This window comes from Polyergus mexicanus, unplaced genomic scaffold (genome assembly GCF_030449975.1).
Source record: "Polyergus mexicanus isolate NDT 795.1 unplaced genomic scaffold, iyPolMexi1.0 SCAF_13, whole genome shotgun sequence".
Classification (NCBI taxonomy): Eukaryota; Metazoa; Arthropoda; class Insecta; order Hymenoptera; family Formicidae; genus Polyergus; species Polyergus mexicanus.
The window spans coordinates 4,108,585-4,133,263 of NW_027223333.1; the positions used below are offsets into that span (position 1 = coordinate 4,108,585).

Sequence of the window (24,679 nt, forward strand, 5' to 3'; positions counted from 1 at the left end):
TATTGGATCAAAAATTTGATTTATAAATACTGTAACGATACCGTTACCAGCCTCGCGGGCCGACCAGCCGCCCGCAATTCCGAGGCTCGGCGCCTATGGCGCCCCTAAACTTCCACACCCGTGTATCGGCCCCACCGTGGGGCCGCCCCACCACGCGCTCCCACCACGCACCGACTCGCGTGAGTGGGAGGCCGGCCGCCGGTATATAAGGCGCTCCGGCAAGCGTAGCGTTACCAGTTCCCGATCCCGAGTCCTACCTCGTACAACTCCAGATCCGAAACCTATACCGCGTTACACCAGGCTACGGGCTACCCGTAGTTACGCCGGGTTACCCGGTTGCTGGGACGGCGCACCCTGATACCTAGCGTTACACCAGGACACGGGCTACCCGTAGTTATGCCGAGCTTCCCGGTTGCTGGGACGGCGCATCCTACCCCGCGTTAAACCAGGTCACGGGCTACCCGTGGTTATGCCGGGCTTCCCGGTTGCTGGGACGGCGCATCCTACCCCGCGTTAAACCAGGTCACGGGCTACCCGTGGTTATGCCGGGCTTCCCGGTTGCTGGGACGGCGCATCCTACCCCGCGTTAAACCAGGTCACGGGCTACCCGTGGTTATGCCGGGCTTCCCGGTTGCTGGGACGGCGCCTCCTACTAGTCGATAAGTTCGCACCGCGTTATACCGTAAGACCGTTTGCAGAGATACCGTAACCCGTTTGTACCGTAATACCGCTTTGGTCTCCGCGTTCTAGTAGCTTCCAGTACCGCTTTGTACATATACCGCGACCCGATACATTGTAATACCGTTGTACCTATACCGTAATCAGTAAGACCGCGCCCGGATAGATTCTAGCACCGGTTGTATATATACCGCGACCTGTTCGTATTACAAGACCGCACTGTACATACCGCGACTAGAGAGTTAATTAGACCTTAGGATTCCCGTCAGTGTCGCGCCGTTTCTATCTTCACCCACGGCCCTCAAACTACTACGGGAGCGTCAGTCCTTTTAAGGATAGACCGCCGAGAACGCCGACGCCCCGTCCTTTTAAGGATAAGGCAGTCAGGCAGTTGGAATTACATTGAGGGCCCCGCGACACCCCGTAGTGTTTAAGATCTGTACGGTACCACGAATAATAATCGTAGTTTAATTGCATGTGAACCCCGCGAATGCAGAACACGGCCGCTTAAGCCACGCTCGCTTCCCGAGCACCACACGCAACACTTTGTCCGCGCCGTGCATGCACGTTGCCTTGCAAACAACAACCGCTCACGCACGAAACACTGGACGCGCACCGTCCCCACATGTTGCTTCGCGCTTAGCTTTAAGTGTTAAATATCTTTTGTAATAACCGCTGGAATAAAAAGACTTGTTTAAACCGATCACCCGAAGGTAAAGTAAGTTGAAGTTTCCCCCTTCTCCCGAATCCTGGCACCGGCGAGCCTTGATCCGCGGCGTACGGGAAAGGTGAACCGTTACAATACATTAAATAAATTTTTTTTAATAAAGAAGTTAGATTATATTCATTTATTAAAATACATTTCAATGTTTAAAATTATCCCTCACAGTACCGAACATTGCAGTAAGATTGTAGGGAGATTACAAACTTACACATTTTAATGATCATGTGTTACTGGTATATATCACTAATCTTACAATAAAACCTTTCTTTATAATATTGTCGGAAGATTAATGGAACCTTATTTCAATATTTCACTAACTTTACGCGCTAACATTTCACTTTTCGCGTATGCTGAAAATATTACAAAACTATAAAATATCGTTTAATATTAATAATTGAATTTGATATGTACGTTTCCATATATCCAAAATTATTATTTATTTAATATTTCATAAGAAATGTTACTGCGCGCAATATTCCAAAAACTTTACAAAAAAATAGTATTCAGCCGCTAGTTTGTTTGTTTACCGCTGTGCGACGCGCGATGCATCCATTCTCGTATTTGAATTTCAATCATGAGAAGTATATAAAGCTTGCAAAGAGCAACTGGCAAAAGATTAAAAATATAATTATTTTTATCAGTTCAATATTATACTGATACAATCCCAATATAGGAAATTCAGATATTAGATTGATTGTTTCTTAGATTGGGCAGATAAATGTCTGAAACAGTTTAAATCATCTATATCGAAAATATATATATATATATATATATTTTTTTTTTTTTCAATATTCCCAAAAATACACTAATAAATAGCTCGTTTTATTTAACTTTATGAATTTTTCGCGAGATTCCATATTAAAGAAAAAAAAAGTTTGAACTATTATTATCGAAAAAACGATTGAAAGCTATTGAAAATCAATAGTATTTAATCGATTTTTGCTAATATAATATTTTTTTGCAAGCGTCCCTTATTGAAAATAATATTATAAAGTTGCTGGCATATTGTATGAATATTTTAATACAACGTTACGCCCAAGGTCTCTGGAATGTTAAAGGGATAAAATTGGGCGAACATTTCTATGTTGCTGGGAGATTAATGGCAAGTTTATTAATCTCCGTGGAATGTTACTATCTTACAATTTAAGGTGACTGGAACCTTATTAAGATGTTGATGTGCTGTGAGGGGTTATTACATATTTATGAGAGTTAAATGTATTATACAATATTATAAATGTTTATGAAATATTCATCTATTATCAGTAATCGTATAATAAAATTGTTGCTTTCATGTCTTTACATATATTCGTTTATTTGTTGCAAACGCTAACACTTCATATACACGTTCAAGACTCAAGACACAAGACAGTATTGTGCATTACTTCAAGACAAAGACTTAAGTCATAAAACATTGTCAAGTCAGCTATTCTGCTCAGGTCCTTAAAGACCGTCAGCCCTAGGTAAATTTTTGTGACGGTCAAGTGGGCCCGGTGGGCCCGGAAGTAATTGAAGAATGTTGACATTACCGGCCGTTTGATTGAATCAAAGATAATTACACAAATTATTTAATTCATACGGTTATTTTACATCATCCAGTTATTATTTTATTATTGAAAACACCGACGAGATGTCATTAGAGACCGATGCACCGGAAATAAGTTGGCGCTGGAAGTTCATATTTTTGAATAATTAACAGCTCAAACGATTGCTCCTTAATCGCTCCGTCAGAATCCACAATTGCTCCCCTTTTAAAATAGTTTTTGAAATATTTACAAAAAACGTAAAATTTATCATTTTCACTCAAAAACATATTTCTCATAAATTTTTGCAATTATATCCAGCATGAAACGATTCCTCCTTCATTGCTCCATATTGCTCCATCATTATTTTCATGATTTATTGCATTTTTTATCGTCGGGTTAGGTTAGGTTAGGTTAGGTTAGGTTAGGTTAGGTTAAGATGAACCGGGTCGCTCTTGGGGCGTTCTGAGACTAAGTCCACTGACAGTTCGGTGCTCCGATATTTAGGAGTAATTATGGTATAAAGTGCTCCAAAGTGAAAAAAAACAGTTGGGAAATATGTTTTAAAGGACGGCGCGTCGATTGACGCGATAATAATTTTTACTCCGATTTCATATTATTACTTATAAAGCTGAAAATAAATTGTACAATGTGCTGTGCGCGTAATGGCGGACACAAGGAGCTTAGTCATCCTACCAATGATGTGGCAAATGCGCGTTGGATACAGTCTGAGCCCCGGGAGCGACCCCCGAGTTCGTGGCGTAATGTAAATTTCATTGTGGTATAGCTTGGCATCGTCGCATGTATAAATAAAGTTGCATTATTGGCATTATGTGTGGACGCGTACAAATGCAAAATGTCGGAGAGCCGTTGAGCTACGGCATGCTGTGTGACGTCATGTCAACGTGGAATGGCAGGCTGTCTTTCACGGGAAACACCGGCCAAATTTCGACTTGTTTCGGATATAGTTTGGAAACTGTAAACAGTTGCTATAACTTCCGAGCGTGTTGCAAGCTGAATTAATATTGGAGTCGTATTGGACGACTGGAATTCTCGCTGATATCAAGGTAAGAGGCGTTGGCTGGACCTCAGGTAGGCTAGAAGCGGGATAAAGTAGTATATTCTACTCTGCCCGAGTCCCTACATAGTCTGCAAATTTTGACAACTATACGAGCCGATGCTGAGCAGTTTTACTGTTTATTGTTGTCGGGTATTGGCCGGGGAAATGAGTATGTATGGCTTGCATACTGGCAAAATAATTTCGAACTCATACAGTATTGAGAGATAGTCTGATAATTTGACGTATTAACCGGTTTTATCTCAACCATCATGGAATTAACTTAAGTAATGCTGAATTTAATTTGACACAGTTATACACTGATAGATCCGTTGCATATAGTGCCCAAGAGGCTAAATATTCCCGGGAATTTCTAAAATAGAATAAAATATACAAAACTTTAAAATCTTAAGACTGCTCATATAAATATAACTAAGAGGAGACCAATGGGCGCACGCGATTGGTTGCTGCACTTTATGGGAGTTCAGTTTGTGGAGTCACTCCTCTTACTTGACGCCGCCATGTTGAGGTTACCTGACATGTGATGAGTGGTGGCCAGCGTTGTTTGTCGGATCACCGTTGCTCCGGATCCATAAGGTGTTTGAAGTTTGATCGAGGTTTAACAATTGGGAGAGATGATATATCTGTTGCCTGAAAAGTATTCAGAAGAAGGATAGAGAGATTCAATAAATGTATCTCTTGGAATTCAAGATATTATGCGGTTCATGAAGTACCTTTAATATGCGGGTAGTGATTGATACCTGTATAATCTCACTATAAATAACTAAATGCTAAACATAAGATACATTGTTGCAAAGAATGAAATGTGGTTGATATTTGTCAACATTGTGAGTGTTTTACGTGCTGCACACTCACATACTGTGTACTATGTACTGTATTGCGTGATTGTAATGTACTTATGTTTTAGGCACTGCGCTGTAATAATAAGACATCCATGAGGAAATATAATTGTATCTGAGCATCGTTATCCTATTAGAGAGGTGAAGGAATTGAAAAAAGGACTATACGTATCAAGGGTTATGGACACAGTATGAGTCTATCGAGGGAATAGTGATAGCATACCCTTGTGCGGACATGTATATATATGGTATGCGGAATTTTGAATGATTCTGTATTAAAGATTGATTAGCTACAAATTGCTGAACCAACTAGTACTGACAGTTTTGCTGTCACTCCTGGGTTAACATTTTGGCGTGTTACGTGCCTTACGCATATGTTGTGAGATATATATGTATTTATGTATGTACTTATATATGTATTTATGTACAGATGTGTTCTGGGAAAACACATTGCCGGTGATTTAGCAATATAGGAGGATAATTGAGAGTCACCACTCTTATAAGGAAGTGGAGGAATCTCCTATGTAGATTTGCGTGTTCACTGAATGCCATGGAGTTGCGGATGTGCGGTGTGTCCCCTTGGAGAACTGTCGTGATGTTGTTGTGTGTTCAAGTGAGATTTACAAAGCAAATACTTGTGAATAGGAGTAGTTAAAGCGAGTCAATCGACTTGTATCTCGGGGAGCGCTGTAATGCGTGGGTCTCTTGGGTGGACTTTTACATACTTTGCCCACTTGTATAATGACAGCAGGATAAAGCCGAGACAGTTGAAATTAAGTGCACCAAGGTGAATTGGGCTATGTGGATTTGCCTGATGTACACGGTAAATACTGTGCAGCGGGTAAATCAATATTGGAAGACAGTCGCTGACTGTTGATATTAATGAAATTAACATTAATAACTTTGAGTAGGGCTTAAGTGGCGATGTGGGTGCTTGTCCACTCGAGAGACTGCAAAAGTCGGTTAGGTAACGTTGTATGATAATTCTATATGATAATTTTTAGCCGAGACTAATGCACGCTACTGAGATGCGGGGTGAATCTGGAGCTCGCTGATATTGTGGCTATTGTGTGCCAGCGGGTATTGAGTACAATCTGTATAGATGTGTATTTGGATAATACTTATATAGAATGATATAGTATAGGCGCGGACGACGTTTATGCTGAGTGAATGTAGGAAGTTTGAATGTATGTAAATATCATTGATAAAGGAGACTAAGTGGAGATGTGAGCTTAATAATATAACTCACAGAATAGTGAATAGAAAGTGTAATTTAGATCGGGATATTACTTATTTTGACGAGTAATCATATAATTAAGTAGGAGGGAGTAAATGGGGTCCCAGGGCTACACGCGGGGTGTTACACTCTTGGAGTGTGACGTGCCCTCGGGCGCACTACTCGCGCGTGCAGATCTTAAATCAACCCGAGTGATATTGAATACATTATTCAAAAGGGAATATGTAAGCTAAATGAAAAATAAACGAACAACAGCTTTATTTACTTAGTTGATTATATTATAATAAGACTGCCAATGCTGAGCAAAAAGGGCGGCTAGATAAAACGGAGTTAAATGATGGCCTAATGAGAGTAACAGTAAATGTCTAACTTTTGATAGTATTTGTATTTTATATCAGTGAAATGCTGAAAACATGTTTGTTGATGTGTGTGTGTCGGGATTAAATTCCCAAGTATAACGGTGATGGAGAAGTAGTAAACAAATTAATATTGCTCACCCTAAACTGTGAACTCCTTGATAAATTGTAAATAAAGGAATATTCATGATTGAGTGAAATTATTTCCCCCTAAAAGTCATCGGATGGAGGGACCTCGAGTTACCGAAGCCCATCGGGTGCGTACATAGATTATAACATATAACATGAGTAATTCGGGCGAAGCGTGCCCTTCTTCAGATCGAGGCTCAATTACAATGTGTGCTGTGATACAGTTCCCAAGTATGATGGTAGGAGGAGTGAGGTTGACACCAAGGAATAAAGACCGCGGATATAATATATAGACCCTTATTAAAAACAGCAGGTTATAGAGTCGAACTTACTTACTTATTTATATTTGTCCCTTAAATTGAGCGGATGAGATACCCTCAATGGCAACACCAAAGCCTGTCGGGTACGTACATAGGTTTTGTATATATTACATACTTATAATGCAATGTGTGCGTGCCTGTGAGATGGTAATGAGACATTCAATTAGTAGTAACAGGATCGTTATACTATGCTGCATTCTATAATGTTTAAATAATTACTTAAGTATATATTAGAATTAGAAAATCTATAAGTGTTAAGATGCGCAGGCTTAGTGTATACACCATTTAGTAGCCTATATTAATGTCTGAAATTCTTGAAAATTGAGAAGACCTGCATGTTCACCTGGAGCGATTATCATACCACCGACAACTGAACTTAGCGCTGGGGGGCCCCGGGAGATGGCATGGACGCATGGAAGCTTATTCGGAACGATGGGGGCAGAACTGCTACCTGTAAATAAATATATTGAAATTAATTAATTAATTAATTAATTAATATAAAAATGTAAAGATACTACAGAAGGCTGATAGCGGTCTGGCGTGAGAACCTGGCCCGATGGCATTATAATCTTGGCGTAAGATATAAAAGATATCAAGTGATATGCAATGGAATATATGGAGCGTGATGAGCACGCTGCGTGGGTCCGTGCGGTCTTCCTGGGTCTTCCTGGGCCTTCCTGTGCATAATAGGGCGCACCGATTGTGCGCGATGTAAATAAGATATGCTACCTTTAGATGCGTATATAAAGATTTCATAGTTGCATACTGGTACTGAGCAAGTGATTTGGATGCTCGGGGTGCGGCGCAGGGTGGAATAGTCGCGATACCTTTCAATAAAAGAAGCCTGAACTGCACTTCCTTGGCATATGCTCATATTAAGGTAGAAAGAAATAACTGCTTCGAGTAGACAGGAGCGTTGAAATATTGTAAATAAACAGAGATCAAACCATCTTTAAACCCCTATAACAACTCGGGCATCTCGAAACTAGTGGTTGATCCTCACGTGTCGCGGGTAAATCTTGTAGATAGGTGGGCGACTATGGCGGCGGGTTTAACACTAGAAAAGTTACTAGCAACCTGGAACTTGTAACTTATAGATTGGGAACTCACTAGAGTTATCTCCCAAAATGAGATTTTCCCCCAAGATCTGGGGAACTTTATCCCAGAATTATAGACTGAACTGAGCATGCAGCAGAATTGGAAGATTTGGTCAATCAAATTTAGTATAAGTATAAGATAAACCATGAATAGCAAATTAGATGATATTGACGTACCAGGCCAGGGGAAATCGGAATCCCCAGGTCTCGGCGGGAGTAGGGTTATGGTCCCTGACCCTCCCCCGTCGTCATCATACGCAGGGCCGTATGAAGCAGTGATAAACGATTTCTTGGCTGCCGATCAAGAACCAATGAAGAGTAACGGCGGGTCGGCGTCGAATACCTTAACTGCGGAGGGTTGGAACCCCGAAGAAGAATTTATTGAAATCTTAAAGGAAATAACGGTTTTTGAAGACAACTTACCTTTGAACTGTAGGAAAAAAGTTCGACTTGTGGTTGAAGGTATCACTGATTACACTAGGGAGCTATGTGTTAAAATGGCCAAACTAGAACGTGCCCGTAGATATCTCTGGGCCAAGGTAGACAATCAGAGAGATCAAATACAGATGTTGCAATCAGAGCTGGTGAACCGACACTTGGAGCTAGACACGCTCAGATCTCTCCTGTTTGATCAAGGGTTCTACGACGATGAACAGCAGGAAAAATGTAGAACCCATGCCACTGGATCCCCCGGTGTGATCCGCGGGGAGGATATGGTTGTTGGAAAACTGGATTTTGACCTGTCCTTTGCGATCGACTCAGCACCTGTTAGATCTAAGGAGGAACATACAGCTGGTCAAGACACCTTAATAGACGAAATAAATCGGATACGAGAATCGATTGATCTTACGCAGGAAAAGATTATAGAGAAATCTGTGGATCTTTTAGAGCTGGACGTTGCCGCCGAAACAGCTCTCTCCAGTCTCGTCCCGTTGGAGGATCTCAGGGGAGACCAGGAGACTTGGAATCGAGCGGGACGGGCTCGAAGGTGTGGAGACACCAGCCGTCCTAGGGGAAGGTTACCCCGACTAAAAAACCAAACTAAGACAACCCGCATGAAAATGGAAAAAGAATCGAAGATAAACTTACCGCCGCAGGGGTCTCGGAGCCCCAGTGACAGGCGTTTAGGTTCTACGGTCCCTGGAACCTACTCGTCTTCATCGAGCTTAGGGCCTTCTCAACTGTTGACGACGGGCAGTGAGAATTTAATAGCTACCGCCGAAGGTATGGATGGAGATGAGAGGGATCCCTTGGAGCTTGCGTTCGTTGACTGCCTGACGTCACCAACGAGAGACCAGATGGCTGGAGGATCGCTGATGACTCGTGAAGAGGCTGTGACACCGGCCACGGGGAACCTGGCTATTAGCGGAGGGAAGCCAAAAAGAAAGGCTAAAGCCTCCCCGGAGGCTGTTACTCCGAGTGGAGACGAGAGAGACAGCGTCTCCGGTGGGACTTCGTCGATCGCACTAAGGAAAAGAAGGGCTGCGAAGAAGAAGCCGCTTGCGGATGTAACATCTAGTGGGAGCTGTATGTCAACCGAATCCGAACGTAGTATCGACCAAAGCAGTAAAGGTAGTAGCAGGAAAGTCCCCAGAGGAAGTCTGAAGGCTAGAAATAAAGCGGAGGCTAGCATTTTGATCTCATCTGAGGAAGAAAAAGAAGGGCTGGATTTTGCACCAATGGACTTAAGGGCCATGAGTGCCGTTAATGCTGGTGCGATGGGGTTAGACTGCCTTGTTAGTGTAGAACGCATGAGGTCTAAAAGTAAAAACCTGCAGGGCGGTATTAGCGGTAGGATGAGGAAGGAAATTGAGCGGGCAAAGGAGGTCATTAACACACTGATCTTCAAGGCGGAAGCAACAGGAGACCCAACCTTCCTCAAGATGAAAAATAAGGAGTTGCTAGCTGAAATGGATAGGATGAAACTCGAAGAGGTCCTTAGGAAAAGGGAAATGGACGAGATGAAAGGGCAATTTAATGAACTCCGCAATGAAATTGCTGAGCTTAAACGTAGGTTGGAAGAAGCTGAGGATAGAAGGGATGAGGCTGAGGAGGATAACAAGAAAGCTAGATCTAGGCAAAGATTTGCCGAATATGAGGCTAGAAGAGCAATACAGGAGCTAAGAGGAGAAAAGGACGTTGAGGAGTTACCCGCTACTGACTTACCTTTCTCTGGAAGTGGACAGGTGAGCTCCCCTGTGACTGGATCCCAGGAACCCGGGGGTGGAGCCTTTGGTCTCCTGCTGTCCGCTGCTGATGCTGTTGAACCTGAAAAAAAGAAAAAAGATTGGTTTACCGACACGCCAATCAGGGGACAAAGGAGGGATTTAACTGGGGTCCGTGCGGGGTTGAGGAAGAATAGAGCCGAAGATAGCAAGACGAGAAATGAGGCGCAGAAAGAGAAAGAAAAAGAGAAGCCGTTACCCCAACGTACACCTAGGGTTAAGCCCAGGATTATCTCCAATGTACAGTTGGTCCCTTCTAGAATAACCCAGAGAAGCACAGGAGAGGAGGCGAGGACCGGCCGGTCACCGGAAAGAGATGATGAAGGCAGATACGGAAATTGGAAGGAGGTCTCTAAGCGTGAAAGAGGTAGGGAACCTAGAGGAAATAAGGAGCAAAGTTACCCTTCCTTATCCCGCCCTAAAGATGTAGTGGACTCGAAGAGAGGACAAGCCGGAGTGACCAATAAGAGAGGGGTTTTCTCAACTCGTAGACCGCCAACAACTGCTGCGGTTATGATCACCAAGTATGGCGATGACTCCTCGTACGCGGGGGTTCTTAAGAAGGCTCGTGAGGCTGTCTCGCTTACGGAGCTGAAGATTGATCAAACAAGAATTAGGAAGGCTGCTAATGGAGGCACAATTATAGAGGTAATGGGCCCAGAAAATTCTGCAAGGGCTAACGCCCTGGCTGAAAAATTGCGCCAGGTCTTCCAGGACCAGGCAAAGGTGGCGAGACCGGTCATGAAAGGTGAAATCCGCTTAGTTGGGTTAGACGACTCAATTTCGGCTGAAGAAGTGGCATACGTTATAGCGCGGGATGGAGGGTGTAGCAGGGAAGAAGTTAAGGTCGGTGTGATTCGACCTATGAACAACGGACTCTTTACAGTCTGGGCTCAGTGCCCTTTGAGTGCAGCGATTAATGTATCCAGCAACAAAAGGGTCAGGATAGGTTGGACCTTAGCCAGAGTTGACTTATTAGAGTCTAGACCGGTCCAATGTTTTCGGTGTTGGAAGTTCGGTCATGTCAGATTTGCCTGTACAGCAGAAGAAGATTTTAGCAAGCTATGTTTCAGGTGCGGTGGTACTGGACATGCGGCTAGAGGATGCAACAAGCCACCATCTTGTAAGATCTGCCAAGCCGAGGGAAAGGACCCCAATCATAGGATTGGCTCCGGCTTTTGCGCTGCGGCGCGTAATCCTGACAGGGTCAGGACCAATAAAGTGATTGGGACAAATATCCCTTCCCAAGGTCGCCGGATGGAAATTGATGAACATGAAGGTTCTACAATCCAACGTTAACCGGAGCCAACCTTCTCTGGACCTGCTCCTCCATCAAGCGAGAGAGTATGGGGCTGGCTTACTGCTGATATCTGAACTGAATCGTACTTCGAATAATGATAACTGGTTCATCAGTCCCGAAGGAAATGCGGCTGTTTTCGTGGACCCACAGCGGATCAAATTCAGATGCAGCCTTGCTGGCGTTGGGACAAACTTTGTCGCAATAAGCTGTGGTCCTTATTTTGTAGTATCGGTTTATGTCCCTCCTAGTCTCCGATTGAGAGAATTTAACTCGGTGTTAGACGAGATTTCTGTCGTCTTATCATCCCGGTCTAATAAGATAATTATTGCTGGCGATTTTAACGCCAAGGCGAATTTATGGGGAGCTAGTGCTAACGATGGTCGGGGACTGCTCCTTACTAGATGGGCCGCGGAAAGGGATTTAAGGATCGCGAACACCGGCGATAGTCCCACATGTGTCCGTCCCCAGGGCAGTTCAATTGTTGATCTGACCTGGGTTTCTCCGGATTTGTTTCCCTCGATTGGCGATTGGTGCGTCAGGGATGAGCTGGAATCGCTCTCTGACCACTTGTATATTTCCTTCTCTGTTGGTACAAGTCGCCCAAACACGCTAGTGAACAAAACTATCTTAAGGAAGTGGAACATCAAGAGGTTCGATAGGGACCTATTTATGGCGGTTCTGACTTGGAGGGGCTTGGGTCCCGGGGATGAGGGCAGTTCCAGTATATCGAGGATGACGAAGTGGCTGGATCACATTATCGTGGAGGCTTTAGATGTTGCTGCTATAAGAATTGGACCTAGGTCACCCAAGAGTCAAGCCTATTGGTGGCAAGATTCTGTGGCAGTTATCCGTCGCAGATGCCTGCGTGCGAGGCGTTCTTGGCAACGGGCAAAAAGGAGAAGAAGCTGTGCGCAAGAGGAAGTTGTGGCACTGGGTGCCATATATAAGAAGCTGCGTAAGGATCTTCGCACCGAAATTAGCAGGCTTAAGTCGGCGGCTTGGCAGGAATTATTGGAATCCATAGATGGAGATCCCTGGGGACTCCCATATAGAATAGTGCTGAGTAAACTCAGAACGGCAGCACCTGGTCTCACGGAGACTCTGGATCCAGATACCTTGGAAAGACTACTGGACTCGCTCTTCCCTGGGAATGAACTACCAGATCCTATTAGGAACTGGCCGGATTTTATTTGGTCCGCGGACTGGAACATCACTAGTGCAGAGGTCTTCAATGCAATTAAGAAGTCGTCAACTTCCTCTAAGAAGACCCCCGGCCCTGACGGTATTCGCCTCGCGATCTGGAAATGCGCAACGGATGAGATCCTAGGATGGGTGGAGCACCTTTTCAATATCTGCCTGATCAAGGGCGAATTCCCTGAAGAATGGAAGCGTGCCAACCTTGCACTTATACCAAAGGCGGGAGGAATCACTAACATCGAGGTCGGTCTTCCTAAGGTTAGGCCTATCTGCCTACTGAACGAAATAGGCAAGGCGTTCGAGCGAATTTTGGTGGCCAGAATGGTGCAATGGCAAGCGGACCACGATGAATCTGGCCTCTCGGAGGGTCAGTTTGGATTTCGTAAAGGTAGATCTACGAACGAGGCTCTCCTCTTATTGAAAAATATTGTTTCTACCTCGGTCGAGGAGGGTCGCTACGCGATAGCGGTCTCCTTAGATATCCGAAATGCGTTCAACAGCATTCCGTGGAGGGTCATTCGTAGGGCCCTGAGGCGCAAGGGCTTTCCTGTCTATATCCAAAGGATCATAGATTCCTACTTGTCGAACAGGACAATTCAATATATCGGAGCTGATGGTAAACAACATACTAGAAAGGTGGAGGCGGGTGTGCCTCAGGGCTCTGTGCTTGGCCCACTCTTATGGAATATCGCCTTTGATGGGGTCCTAAATTTAGCGGAGGACGAACCGGACTGCGATATACTATGTTATGCGGATGATACATTGATTATTGTTAATGGTAGTAACCTAAGAAATGTATCTCTTAAAGCTAGCGTTTTTATCACTAGAGTCACCAATTTCATAAATGGATTAGGCCTGCAAGTAGCTAAAGACAAAACCGAAGCTATCCTCTTTCGTGGAAGAGGTGCCCAGGACCTGCCGGATTCTATAATGATCGGGGATGTGCTTGTCCAATTTTCGGAATCCATTAAGTATTTGGGTATATATATCGATGTGCGTTGGACGTTTAGTCAGCACTTCAAGTATGTAGTCGAGAAAACCGGACGAGTGATCCGTGCCCTTAATCGACTAATGCCAAATCTGCGAGGCCCGGATGAAAAGAGGCGCCGCTTATACGCCAACGTGGTGTTTTCGGTTATCTTGTACGGAGCGCCACTTTGGGGCGATGCACTAAGTAGGAGCAAATTGCTCCCTGCGCTGATAAGTTTAGAGCGTTCCGTTGCGCAACGAGTCATCTCGGCATACCGTACAGTGTCGACGAATGCCTCCCTGTTGCTGGCTCGATTACCGCCGGTCCATCTTTTGGCGAGGGCGCGTAAACGGATTTACGAACGGACCAGGGAAAGCAAGATGAGCGGTAATTTTACTAGGGATATTGGTAATTTAATTAGGGATGAGGAACAGGCGTTATTGGTGAACGACTGGCGGACTCAGTTGGAACGCCCCAACACTCCTGGGGAATTCACTAAATTGGTCATTATCCCTAGGATGGAAAGTTGGTTGGATCGCAATTACGGCGGAATGGCGTTTCATGTAACACAGATTTTAACCGGACACGGCTGTTTCGCGAAGTATCTCCATCGTATAGGTAGGCGGGAGGATACCTGCGATTTCTGCGGTGAGGTCGACGACGTACATCATACATTGAGAGACTGCCCGGCCTGGGACCCTGAGCGGATACGCTTTAAGAGGAGCTTAGGACTGGACAGAGATTTTTCTCTGGGGGATGTTCTCGAATCTGTTTTGGGATGCCCGGAGGTCAACTGGGTTGTTTTCTCTACCTTTGTTGAGAAAATTATGAGAGAAAAGGAAGAAGAAGAAAGGCGTCGTGAGAGAGCGGGTAATGTCCAATTTCTCCCGGAGAATGAAGACTCGGATTGGTGACTGGCTTTACCTCCCGAATCGCATGTATATATTTATGTTATACTTGGTGGTTGGTCAGTGATCGATTATTAATTTAATCTCCCTGTTATCCACAGAGGGGTGTTATATGTATACGTAGCTAGTGACATAGTATTCGTTATTTGCGATTGGTGGTGAATGACTATATGGGGAGTCTAGGGAGTTCCGTATGGACTCGCATGTAGTTCATTCCTTAGGTGGGGGCCGCTGATTCGTGATGGCGATAATCTTTCCTTCATTTCCTGGCCGATAATCGAGGTTCTCAACATTGCACTAGTAATGGTAAGCGGGAGCTTTGTTTTTATGTAGGGGGAGGGATGGGAGGGAAGGGAAAGTAGAATCACATGGGTACACAGGGCTACAGGGCTGCAGGGTAGTTATTATTATTATTAAACTCTAGAGTAGTTTTGATACTTAGTTAAAGTTATTTCTGGGGTTATTTCTGGGGGCATACGTTTCTCTTTTATACACACACACATATACGAACACACACAGACACATACACATGCACAAACTTAAGGAAACTGGAGGGTGGAGGGTAGGGCAGGAGCCTGGGGAGGGAAGGGAGGGTGCTGGGAAATGAAGGAGGCCGGTTTGGTTACGGAGGCAGTTTATTGTATAGGACCGGTTGGAGCGTCGAGAAGCTATGTGCAAACAGGAACTCGGTGCTCTGACTACTATTACTGAGCGGTCCCTATGAGATCGCGAAGGAGGGGAGTTTTTAGTGGGTGCAAGTCCCACACTACCTGGCCACACCGGGTGGTTAGGTGTGCATTTTCTCCCCTCTCGCAAAAAAAAAAAAAAAAAGGTTAAGATGAACCCACCGGATGCCGAGAAACCGACCAAGGATAATCTCCGACATCAGACTGGCTCCCCCGAGCATCCCTAGAAGCGAATTTACCAGGAAAATCACTAGAGGCGAAGAGCAGAAGGATAGGGATATTACCAGAATCAGTTCAGGAAATGAAGAATGGAAAACAGTCAACAATAAAAAGAAGCTTAAGGAGACAAGGAAAATTCAAAATGGAGTTAGTTTACCCTCCAACTATAAAACAGGCAATGAGAGAAGCCCTAATAATGTTAGGGATAATCGTAGACCCCCTAAAAACGCGGCAGTCCTGATCACCAGCCGCGACGCGCAACTTACCTATGCCAACGTTCTTAAAAAGGCAAGAGAAGGCATCTCCTTGAATAAATTGGATATTAAGGCCACCAAGATTAGGCGCGCGGCAAACGGTGGCTTATTGATAGAGGTTCTGGACCCGGATGGCGTCGATAAGGCCAATGCTCTAGTAGATAAGCTTAGAGTCATTCTGCATGATCAGGCAAGAGTGGTAAGACCCACCATTAAAGGTGAAATCCGGTTAATCGGCCTTGACGACTCCGTATCCATCGATGAGATTATATGCGTAATTGCACAAAATGGGAAGTGTAGCGAGGATGAGGTTAAAGCAGGGCCTATTCGACCTATGAACAACGGTCTGTTTTCCTCCTGGGCTTAATGCCCACTAAGTGCTGCCATAAAATTGGCCAACATGAGGAATGTTAAGATTGGCTGGACGATGGCCAGAGTGGATCTGTTAGAAAGCAGACCCGTTCAGTGCTTCAAATGCTGGAGGTTTGGCCACGTGAGACTCGCTTGTCCAACAAAGGAGGACTATAGCGGTTTATGTTTTAAATGCGGTGAAAACGGGACATCTGGCTCGACAGTGCAGTCGACCACTTTTTTGTAAACTCTGTGCGTCAGAAAACAAGAACCCCTGCCATAAACTAGGATCGAATCTGTGTAATGCGGAATATAAAATTAACAAAGTGAGAACAAATTTCAGGACGACTACTTCTGCCGAACAGTCTGCATTAAAAGCGGGTCCTTCGTCAGGAACATGCGGGTAAAAGTGCTCCAGGCTAACATCAACAGGAGTAAGCCCTCCCTAGACCTTTTAATTAATCAATCTAGGGAACTAGGTGCTGGAATTTTACTAGTTTCGGAACCAAATTTCATACCGACAGCTGACAATTGGTTCGTTAGCGAGGATGGAAGGGCCGCCATTTTCACAGATCCCAATTACACCAGGATGAAGGCCTCTTTAGCTAAAAAAGGCCCGCAGTTTGTGGGGGTACATTGTGGACCGTACCTTATCGTATGCATCTATATTTCCCCTAGATTGAGCCCTAGGGAGTTCAATAGTATCCTTGATGACGTCTCGACATTCTTAGCGTACCGTACTGAAAAAATCATTATAGGCGGCGACTTCAACGCCAAGGCGAGTCTCTGGAATGCCGGATTCACAGACAGTAAAGGTCTTGCTCTAACTGCTTGGGCCACTGAGAGAGATCTCAGGATCATTAACACTGGTAACGCGCCCACATGCGTACGACCTCAAGGAAGTTCAATAATTGATCTCACGTGGAGTTCCTCGGACATTTTCCAGCTAATAAGTGATTGGCGGGTTAGGGAAGATATGGAATCCCTTTCCGACCATCTCTACATCGAGTTTAACATCTACACAATTAAACCGGAAATATCACCAAGCAGATCGGTGCAACGCAGGTGGAGCAACAGGAAGTTGGACGAGGACCTCTTTACTGCCGTACTGATATGGAGAGGTGGAGGGCCTAAGCCTGAAGAACAAGGTGATATTAATAAAATGGTCAATTGGTTAGATCGTACCATGGAGGAAGCCTGCGATACAGCCTCTTTAAGAATGGGTCCTAAAAAGCCTCGTCAGAAGGCGTACTGGTGGCAGGACTCGGTGAACCGGCTGCGCGCGGATTGCCTGCACGCCAGACGTCTTTTACAAAAAGCGAGGAAGAGGAAGCGTCTACCCGAGGTCACTGCGGAATTAGGATTAATATATAAGAGGAAGCGGAAAGAACTGCGCGCGGAAATCAATAAACTTAAATCGCTTGCGTGGCAAGAACTCCTGGATACAATTAACGGTGATCCATGGGGTTTGCCCTATAAAATTGTATTTAAGAAACTTAGGACTTCGTCCCCGGGAGTTACGGAACTGTTAGAACCAGACATCCTAGACAGGTTACTAAATACTTTATTCCCCAGGAACACTGAGGTTGTAACGTACAGGGATTGGTCGGAACTTGCATGGTCTGATGAATATGCGATCACTCCAGGAGAAGTGTATAGGGCTATAAAGAGAATAACATCTCCTGCTTCTAAGGCCCCGGGCCCGGACGGCTTTCGACTCGGGCTCTGGAAAATGGTAACTGAAGAGATACTAAGCTGGATAGGGTTTATCTTTAATCTATGTATGGAAAAAGGCGAATTCCCAACTCAATGGAAAGTTGCCAATCTTGTGCTGATACCTAAGGGGGGACATTCGGAATTGAATCCTATCGCAATTCCTAAGGTAAGACCTATTTGCCTGATAGACGAGATTTCGAAAGCCTTTGAGAGGATACTAGTGAAAAGAATTCTCTCGTGGCAAGAAGAACATCCTGAATCTGATCTCTCACCAAATCAATTCGGTTTCCGTAAAGGTCGCTCCACATGTGATGCGCTTAGACGGCTTGGAGATATCACTGGTGACATCGTAGGACTGGGAGGTTTCTCTATCGTTGTATCCCTAGATATTCAGAACGCCTTTAACAGTATTCCCTGGCGGGTAACAAGACGCGAGTTAGAACGAAAGGGTTTTCCATTGTACATTGGAAGGATCATAGACTCTTATCTTTCCAATAGGATTATTCAATATGTCGGATCGGATGGAAGGCATCATAGAAAAACCATGGAGGCAGGTGTCCCGCAGGGGTCGGTCCTTGGGCCAATATTGTGGAATATTTCGTTCGACGGTGTGTTGGATCTTGCCGAAGAAGAGGAATTGTGCGAGATTCTTTGTTACGCGGATGACACTCTTGTCGTTGTTAGTGGTTATGATATAGAACACACCAGACTTAGAGCCGGGGTGTTTGCTACACGCGTTGTGAATTATATTCAGAGCTTAGGATTAAAAGTAGCCTCAAATAAAACAGAAGCTACCCTATTCCACCCAAGAGGTATCCGAGAACTCCCGATGGATACACTAATTGGCGATACATCCATTCCTTTCCAACCCGCTATAAAATACCTTGGTATTATGGTAGACAATAAATGGAATTTTAATAGCCACGTTAAATACATAATAGAAAAAACAAATAAAGCTGTAGAGGCCCTAAATCGCTTAATGCCCAATTTAAGAGGTCCAGACGAAAAACGCAGGAGACTATATGCGGGCGTTATCATGTCAATTGTTCTTTACGGCGCACCGGTATGGGGCGACGTCCTAATGGTAAACAGAATGTCGAGACTATTGTTCCCTATTGAGCGATTAGTAGCGCAACGGGTGATATCTGCATACCGTACAGTATCGTATAACGCGGCACTACTGTTGGCTCGCCTCCCGCCTATACGCCTCATGGCCTCGGCTCGGAAAAACATATACGATAGGATTGCGCGACATAAGGAAGATGAAACCTTAACCAAGGATATTGTTAAACAAATTAAAGAAGAAGAACAATACAGGATGCTCGAGGATTGGCGGGAACTTTTGGAAAAACCAAATACACCAGGTGAGTTTACGAAGATGGCGATTGTCCCGTGGATGGAGGCATGGCTGGCGCGTTCATACGGCGGCATGACCTTCCATCTTTCGCAAATCTTTACTGGACACGGCTGCTTTGGTAAATATTTATTCCGTATTGGCAAGAGACCTGACACTAGTTGCGACCTTTGTGGCGAAGACCCGGATGATGTTTACCACACGTTAAGAGATTGCCCTGCTTGGGATCCCGAAAGGATTAGTCTTAGGGAAACATTGAAACTAGCTAGAGACTTTACCTTGGGGGATGTGATCGAGGCGGTATGTCTGACGGAGGCAAATTGGAACGCCTTTTCAGCGTTCGTAGAAAGAACTATGAGAGAGAGAGAGGACGAAGAGAGAAACCGAGAGAGAGTGGCCTCCCTCCGACTTTTCCCGGGGGAGGAGGACTCCGATTGGTAACACGTCGATCGACGCACGCGCATGGGGGATTGTTACCTGGGTCATCATTGGTGGCTGGGATGATCACACTGTCCAAGCGTCCTTGTGGTTGTATGTCTTCAGCACGTTGGGGTGGTGGTATGTTTTCCTCCGCTATCGGATTTTTCTACGCGAGGGATCCGAACATTGTAATAGTAATGTCGCTAAATGCTCATCGTGATTCCTCTGAAAGAAGAGAAAGAAGGGGGGGGGGTTTATCTCTTATTTCTTTAATTTAATTTCAATAATGTAATTTGTTTAATCGGTTAGATTTGAAGTGGTTTGTTGGTTTATTTACCTTCCGAATTTAACTTAGTCTAATTTAAATTAACGTAATACCAATTATAGCATCCAGGGTGGGCTTGGGCCTTGAGCTTGTATCGAGCTTAAGCCTATTTTCTGGGTCTCTGGGTTTATACTTATACATATAAATTTATATATATATATACACATATGTACACACACACTCACACTTATACACATGCATATACATATACATATACATACACATACACACATACACACACACACACACACAATTTATACATGTACAATGGAGGGTGGTTGGGACGGGCAGGAGTCCGGGGGGGGGAGGGATGGGGGGCGTTTTAAAAGGGAGGTGGCGGAGGAATACTGAATGATTACGGGGGGGGAGTTAGGACTGTTGAAGTGCCGAAAGTTCAGATGCATAGTAGGTCTTCGACACTTTGACTCTTGGTCCAGCGGTATGTCGCGTTAAAGGGGGAGTTTTTTAGCGGGTGCAAGTCCCGCACACGCCCCGGGACCGGCCCGGGGTACGGTGCAGAAGGCATTTTTCTCCCCCTACGCTAAACAAAAAAAAAGGTTAAGATGAAATCGGGTCGCTCCGGGACGGGGGGTCGCTCCGGGACGGGACTGAGACTAAGTCCACTGACAGATCGGTGCTCCGACATTCTGGAGTAAAGTGACTTTAAAGTGCTTAAATCGAAGAAAAAAGTGTGCCGAAATACGTTTTAAAGGATTCTGCGTCGATTGATGCAATAAAAATTTTTTGCTCCAACTTTAACTTATTATTATTAAGCTGAATATTAATTGTGCCACGAGGTGTGCGCGTAATGGCGGTCGTAGAGAACCAAGAATCTTGCTAAGGATATAGTAAATGCGGTGTGTGACTTAGTCTGGGCCCCGGAGCGACTCCCAAATTTGTGAATATGTATAATAATTAATGTCTAAAGGTGCTTTTGTCTTCTGTGCAGTGTTTATAATTATATCTAAGTATTAATATATCGATCTTGTATGGGCGTATAAAATTCAATATGTCGGAAGGCCTTTGGAGCCACGTCGTATCGTATGACGTCACAAGGACGTGAAATGGACGATCGTCTTCTACGAATTTACTATTGTTTTATTTTTGGTGCAAGTTTGAATTCGTGAACAATCTGTTTTATCGGAATGATTTTGTCAAGGATAGAGGCCATGAGTCTCCTATTGAGAATAAAGCCTGACATGGTCAATACCATTGAATTTTGATCTGGTAAATATCTTCAGATGACTGGGATTTATTTTTGAATTGAGGCAGGACGATGCTGGCAATTGGATTTAAGGCGAGCCAACGGTAATGTATTATTGTGCTTGAATTATACATTGTTTGCGAGTCCTGACGACTGGCATGAGATGATTGGAGCAGCTTATTGATGAAGGAGATATATGAATTTGAGCAGTGTAAGAATAATAATTTTAATTCTAAAGATGCCTCTTTGTTTTGTCTTGCTGATTTATTATAATGATGGCTTAGAGTGTAATTTATTAGTATTCTGAGGTAACAAGTTGCTTGACTCAGAGAGTATCAATTAAGATAGGAGATACGTTCTATTAACTCGACTAAATGATTAATCTTATTTTGACCATTTTTGGCCATTCATAGATTTAAATAAAACCAAGCCAATGAAAAAACAATAGTTACTATAAATTATGGTCGTATAAATATGTCGCTTATATTGCACATGAGGTATTCTACGAAACAAATATGTTAAACATTCTATACTGCTCATATAATAAAACAAAGACTAATGGGCGCACGGGATTGGCTGGCGCACTCTGCGAGCGTTCAGTTTGGGGAGTCGCTCCTTTTTACTTGACACCGCCATGTTGGATTTGTCAGCATGTGACGAGTGTCGAGCGGAGAGGTTAGTCGATCTCGATGAGGTGCTCGAGCCCTTACTGCGAACTAAAGAGCGAAGTTGCAGCTGATGGATCGCCGGAGGTGCAAGTGGGGAGAGTGCACAAGTCTGCGGTGACTGATTATCCATGGAGAATTGATAAATTATATAATTAACAACAAGCTTCTTAATGTATGTTGATGTGGTGACTGTCTGTTTTAGATGATTTTATTTTGATGAATGGTCTCAGGACGCGGTGTAGGGGTGTGGGCGAGTGCTATCTGCATTCTGCTGACACTCCTAGATGTCTTATATTATATGCTTTTGGTGGATTCTGGCTTGTTCTCTCGGCGAGTGAACATCGTTTCTGAAATCTGAGTTTTTGGTGTTAACATCATTGAATATTTTCGAGAGTTTTCCACTTAACTCTGTGTATCATATCGTGTGCATTGTGCAAGTAACAGTCTAAAAGTCTAAAAGTATCACTGTTTGCCGAGTTGCCGGCTTTGCTCCGGTTTGCTCTTGCCTGCTCCAACATTTTGCCGCTACGTAAGTGCGGTGTAGGCCATTTTATCTTTCCAAATCATTTGCTGCGTACAAGACCCATACACGCATTTAACATATCACGTGTAACTATCATCTCTAACTATGGATCCAACTATGGATTTTGCCATCGACGATGCTTTAGATAAGGCTACCCAGAATCCGTCCTCATCTAAGGAGGAATTAAGTAGCGATGACGTCGCTGAAAGGGTTCGAGAAATTATATACCGAAATCGGAAAAGAAGCCAGTCATCCTTATTGAGAAGTCCACTTCCTCCTAAAAGATCGGCATTGGTGATGCATGGGAAGGAGGACCCTCGGCTATTAAATAAATATGGCTTAAACATTAATCCTCCATTTATTGTTCATATAGAAAAAACTATTCACAAGCCTCTTTTTTCCTCTTCCTCTCAGGTACAGGATTCTGAGGCCAAAGAAAAAAATAACATAAATGTAAACACACATCGACGACCTTGCCTTCGTCTCTTCTAATATTGATCGAAGATCGAATCCAGGCTCTTACAGTATCATCGCGTTTGGTAAACGTATAACCAAATATATTGATAACTTCTTATCTGCTTTTGACCTGAAAACGATAGGAAAAAATAAGTTCTCTGTTGCATTTTCTGACGGTAATTCAGCCAATAAGTTCTGTGACGTTTTTAACGAAAAATGTAACAGTATTTTTCCTGAAGAAAAATGGATAGCATATGCAGTGTTGTTCTCGGGGACGCTTTTTTCGCGCATGCGCATTAAATGTGGCCTTTAGGTATGTGTCACGTTTATAAGAAAAAGGGTGCTATGGAACCTCTATTGAGATAATGTTAAAAATAAAGGAATTAAATGATCCGCAATATAAAAAGCAATATTATGTTCCGAAAAAAATGCTGCTAATTTTATTTCCGCGCGTTTAACTTTATCACTATGCAGACCATTGTTATTATTATGATCGGAGCTTTGAAGATTTACTTGTTCTATATGTTTGGCCCTTTGCGAATGCCGTATTAAATTTGTTTTGCTACATCTGATGGTAGTATTGCATAAATTGCAAAAAGCTTTATTTTCAGTTGGATGGGGAGCCAACCATCCTTTAAAATTATCTTCATCTAGCCACGCATTAACAAAACGTCTTTCTTTCTTAATGGCTCCTTTTTTGTTTTTATTCTCCATACTAATAAAAAAATAATATCTATTTATTATTATTTACCTAGCCTATGCTTAGCCTCCTCTGGAACCCACCAAAACTTTCGCGCCTAATTGCCCTTGTGTGCACACTGCATACTAACTATATACGCCGTCGCTGGATTTCTCTACCACTGCGCTGCGCATGCGCGAAAAAAGCGTCCCCGAGAACAACACTGAGCATATGTACCTAACCATAAAGTTATTAGACAGTTTATTATTCGGGGAGTTGATGACGATGATTCTCCGGAAGAGTTAATCAGGAATATCCGTCCTCCTCCTGATTGGAATATTTTATGGCAACCACCTTTCGATGCCTCTAGAATGAAAAAACCCTTCCGTAGTCAAAATAAAGATAATACTTATACTACTAAATACATAGATTCTGATTCTTACATAATTCGTTTCAGAACAACTACCGTGCCTCCTTCGGTAATATATATGGGGAAAAGACTCCACCTAGTTCCTTTTGTTGAAAAGGTTAGAAGATGCCAAAAATGCCAAAGGTTCGGTCATGTGGCTAGAATATGCCGAACTTCGGACAAGAACGCAGTATGTCAGCGTTGTGGTAAGCTAGCTTCTTCTCATAGTTGCAATAATAATATCAATGAAGCATGTACGGCCGATAAGCCGTCTTGCATAAACTGCGCGAGACATAAATTGCCGGATTCTGCCGCAGAACATGAAGCCTCCTCTAACTCTTGTCCTATATTCCAGAAACAAAGAAAAATAAAGAAAATTATGGCATACCAAAATGTATCATACTTGGAAGCCAATTCTATGCTCGATAGTAACAATTTTCAACAACAATTCCCTGTATCACATACTTCTCCATTTCCCCCATACAGAGTACCTCTTCCTACCCTGGGGGAATATATTCCCTATGCCCTTCCTAAGTTATACGCGGATGCGGTTGTCAGGGATAGAAACTCGAACTTTAGTTCTAGCTCGACCCCAACGGTAAGGGAAAGAGGCCCCCCTAAAAGCGATCCTCATAATTCTATAAATAACCAATTTAAGGTGATGCCTCCCCCCAAAAAGAAAATAGAGGTTAGATCGACACAAAAAGACTATCCTCTTCAATCCAATTCAAAAACAGTTCTTGTAGCAGGTCCATCCAAAACTTTTTCTAATTTTCCTATTGCTTCCAGCGCCAACAATGAATTAAACAGCAAAGTAATTCACTCCCATCTCATTCG

At 43.8% G+C, this 24,679-nt stretch overlaps 1 protein-coding gene and 1 long non-coding RNA gene across 2 annotated transcripts; one reads left to right on the forward strand and one right to left on the reverse strand.

The window, feature by feature from the left end:
- The first annotated feature begins 8,124 nt into the window (after window positions 1-8,124).
- On the forward strand, window positions 8,125-14,584 carry LOC138938964 (uncharacterized). Its single transcript, XM_070306381.1, has 2 exons — window positions 8,125-11,409; window positions 11,453-14,584. Exons 1-2 carry the CDS (start codon window positions 8,125-8,127, stop codon window positions 14,582-14,584), a joined length of 6,417 nt encoding a protein of 2,138 aa, XP_070162482.1.
- A 9,094-nt stretch (window positions 14,585-23,678) lies between these two features.
- LOC138938862 (uncharacterized) lies at window positions 23,679-24,345 on the reverse strand. The gene is made up of 3 exons (XR_011447765.1): window positions 24,308-24,345; window positions 23,877-24,186; window positions 23,679-23,799 (listed from the first exon to the last, which is right to left on the reverse strand). It is a non-coding gene; the product is annotated as an uncharacterized lncRNA (long non-coding RNA).
- Window positions 24,346-24,679: the final 334 nt, after the last annotated feature.

Excerpts from the sequence above, each read along its gene's own strand:
- LOC138938964 (XM_070306381.1), top strand. The coding sequence starts at position 8,125 with ATGAATAGCAAATTAGATGATATTGACGTACCAGGCCAGGGGAAATCG. Across the intron at positions 11,410-11,452 it reads CGGCGCGTAATCCTGACAGG|GTCGCCGGATGGAAATTGAT; the intron begins GTCAGGACCAAT and ends TCCCTTCCCAAG.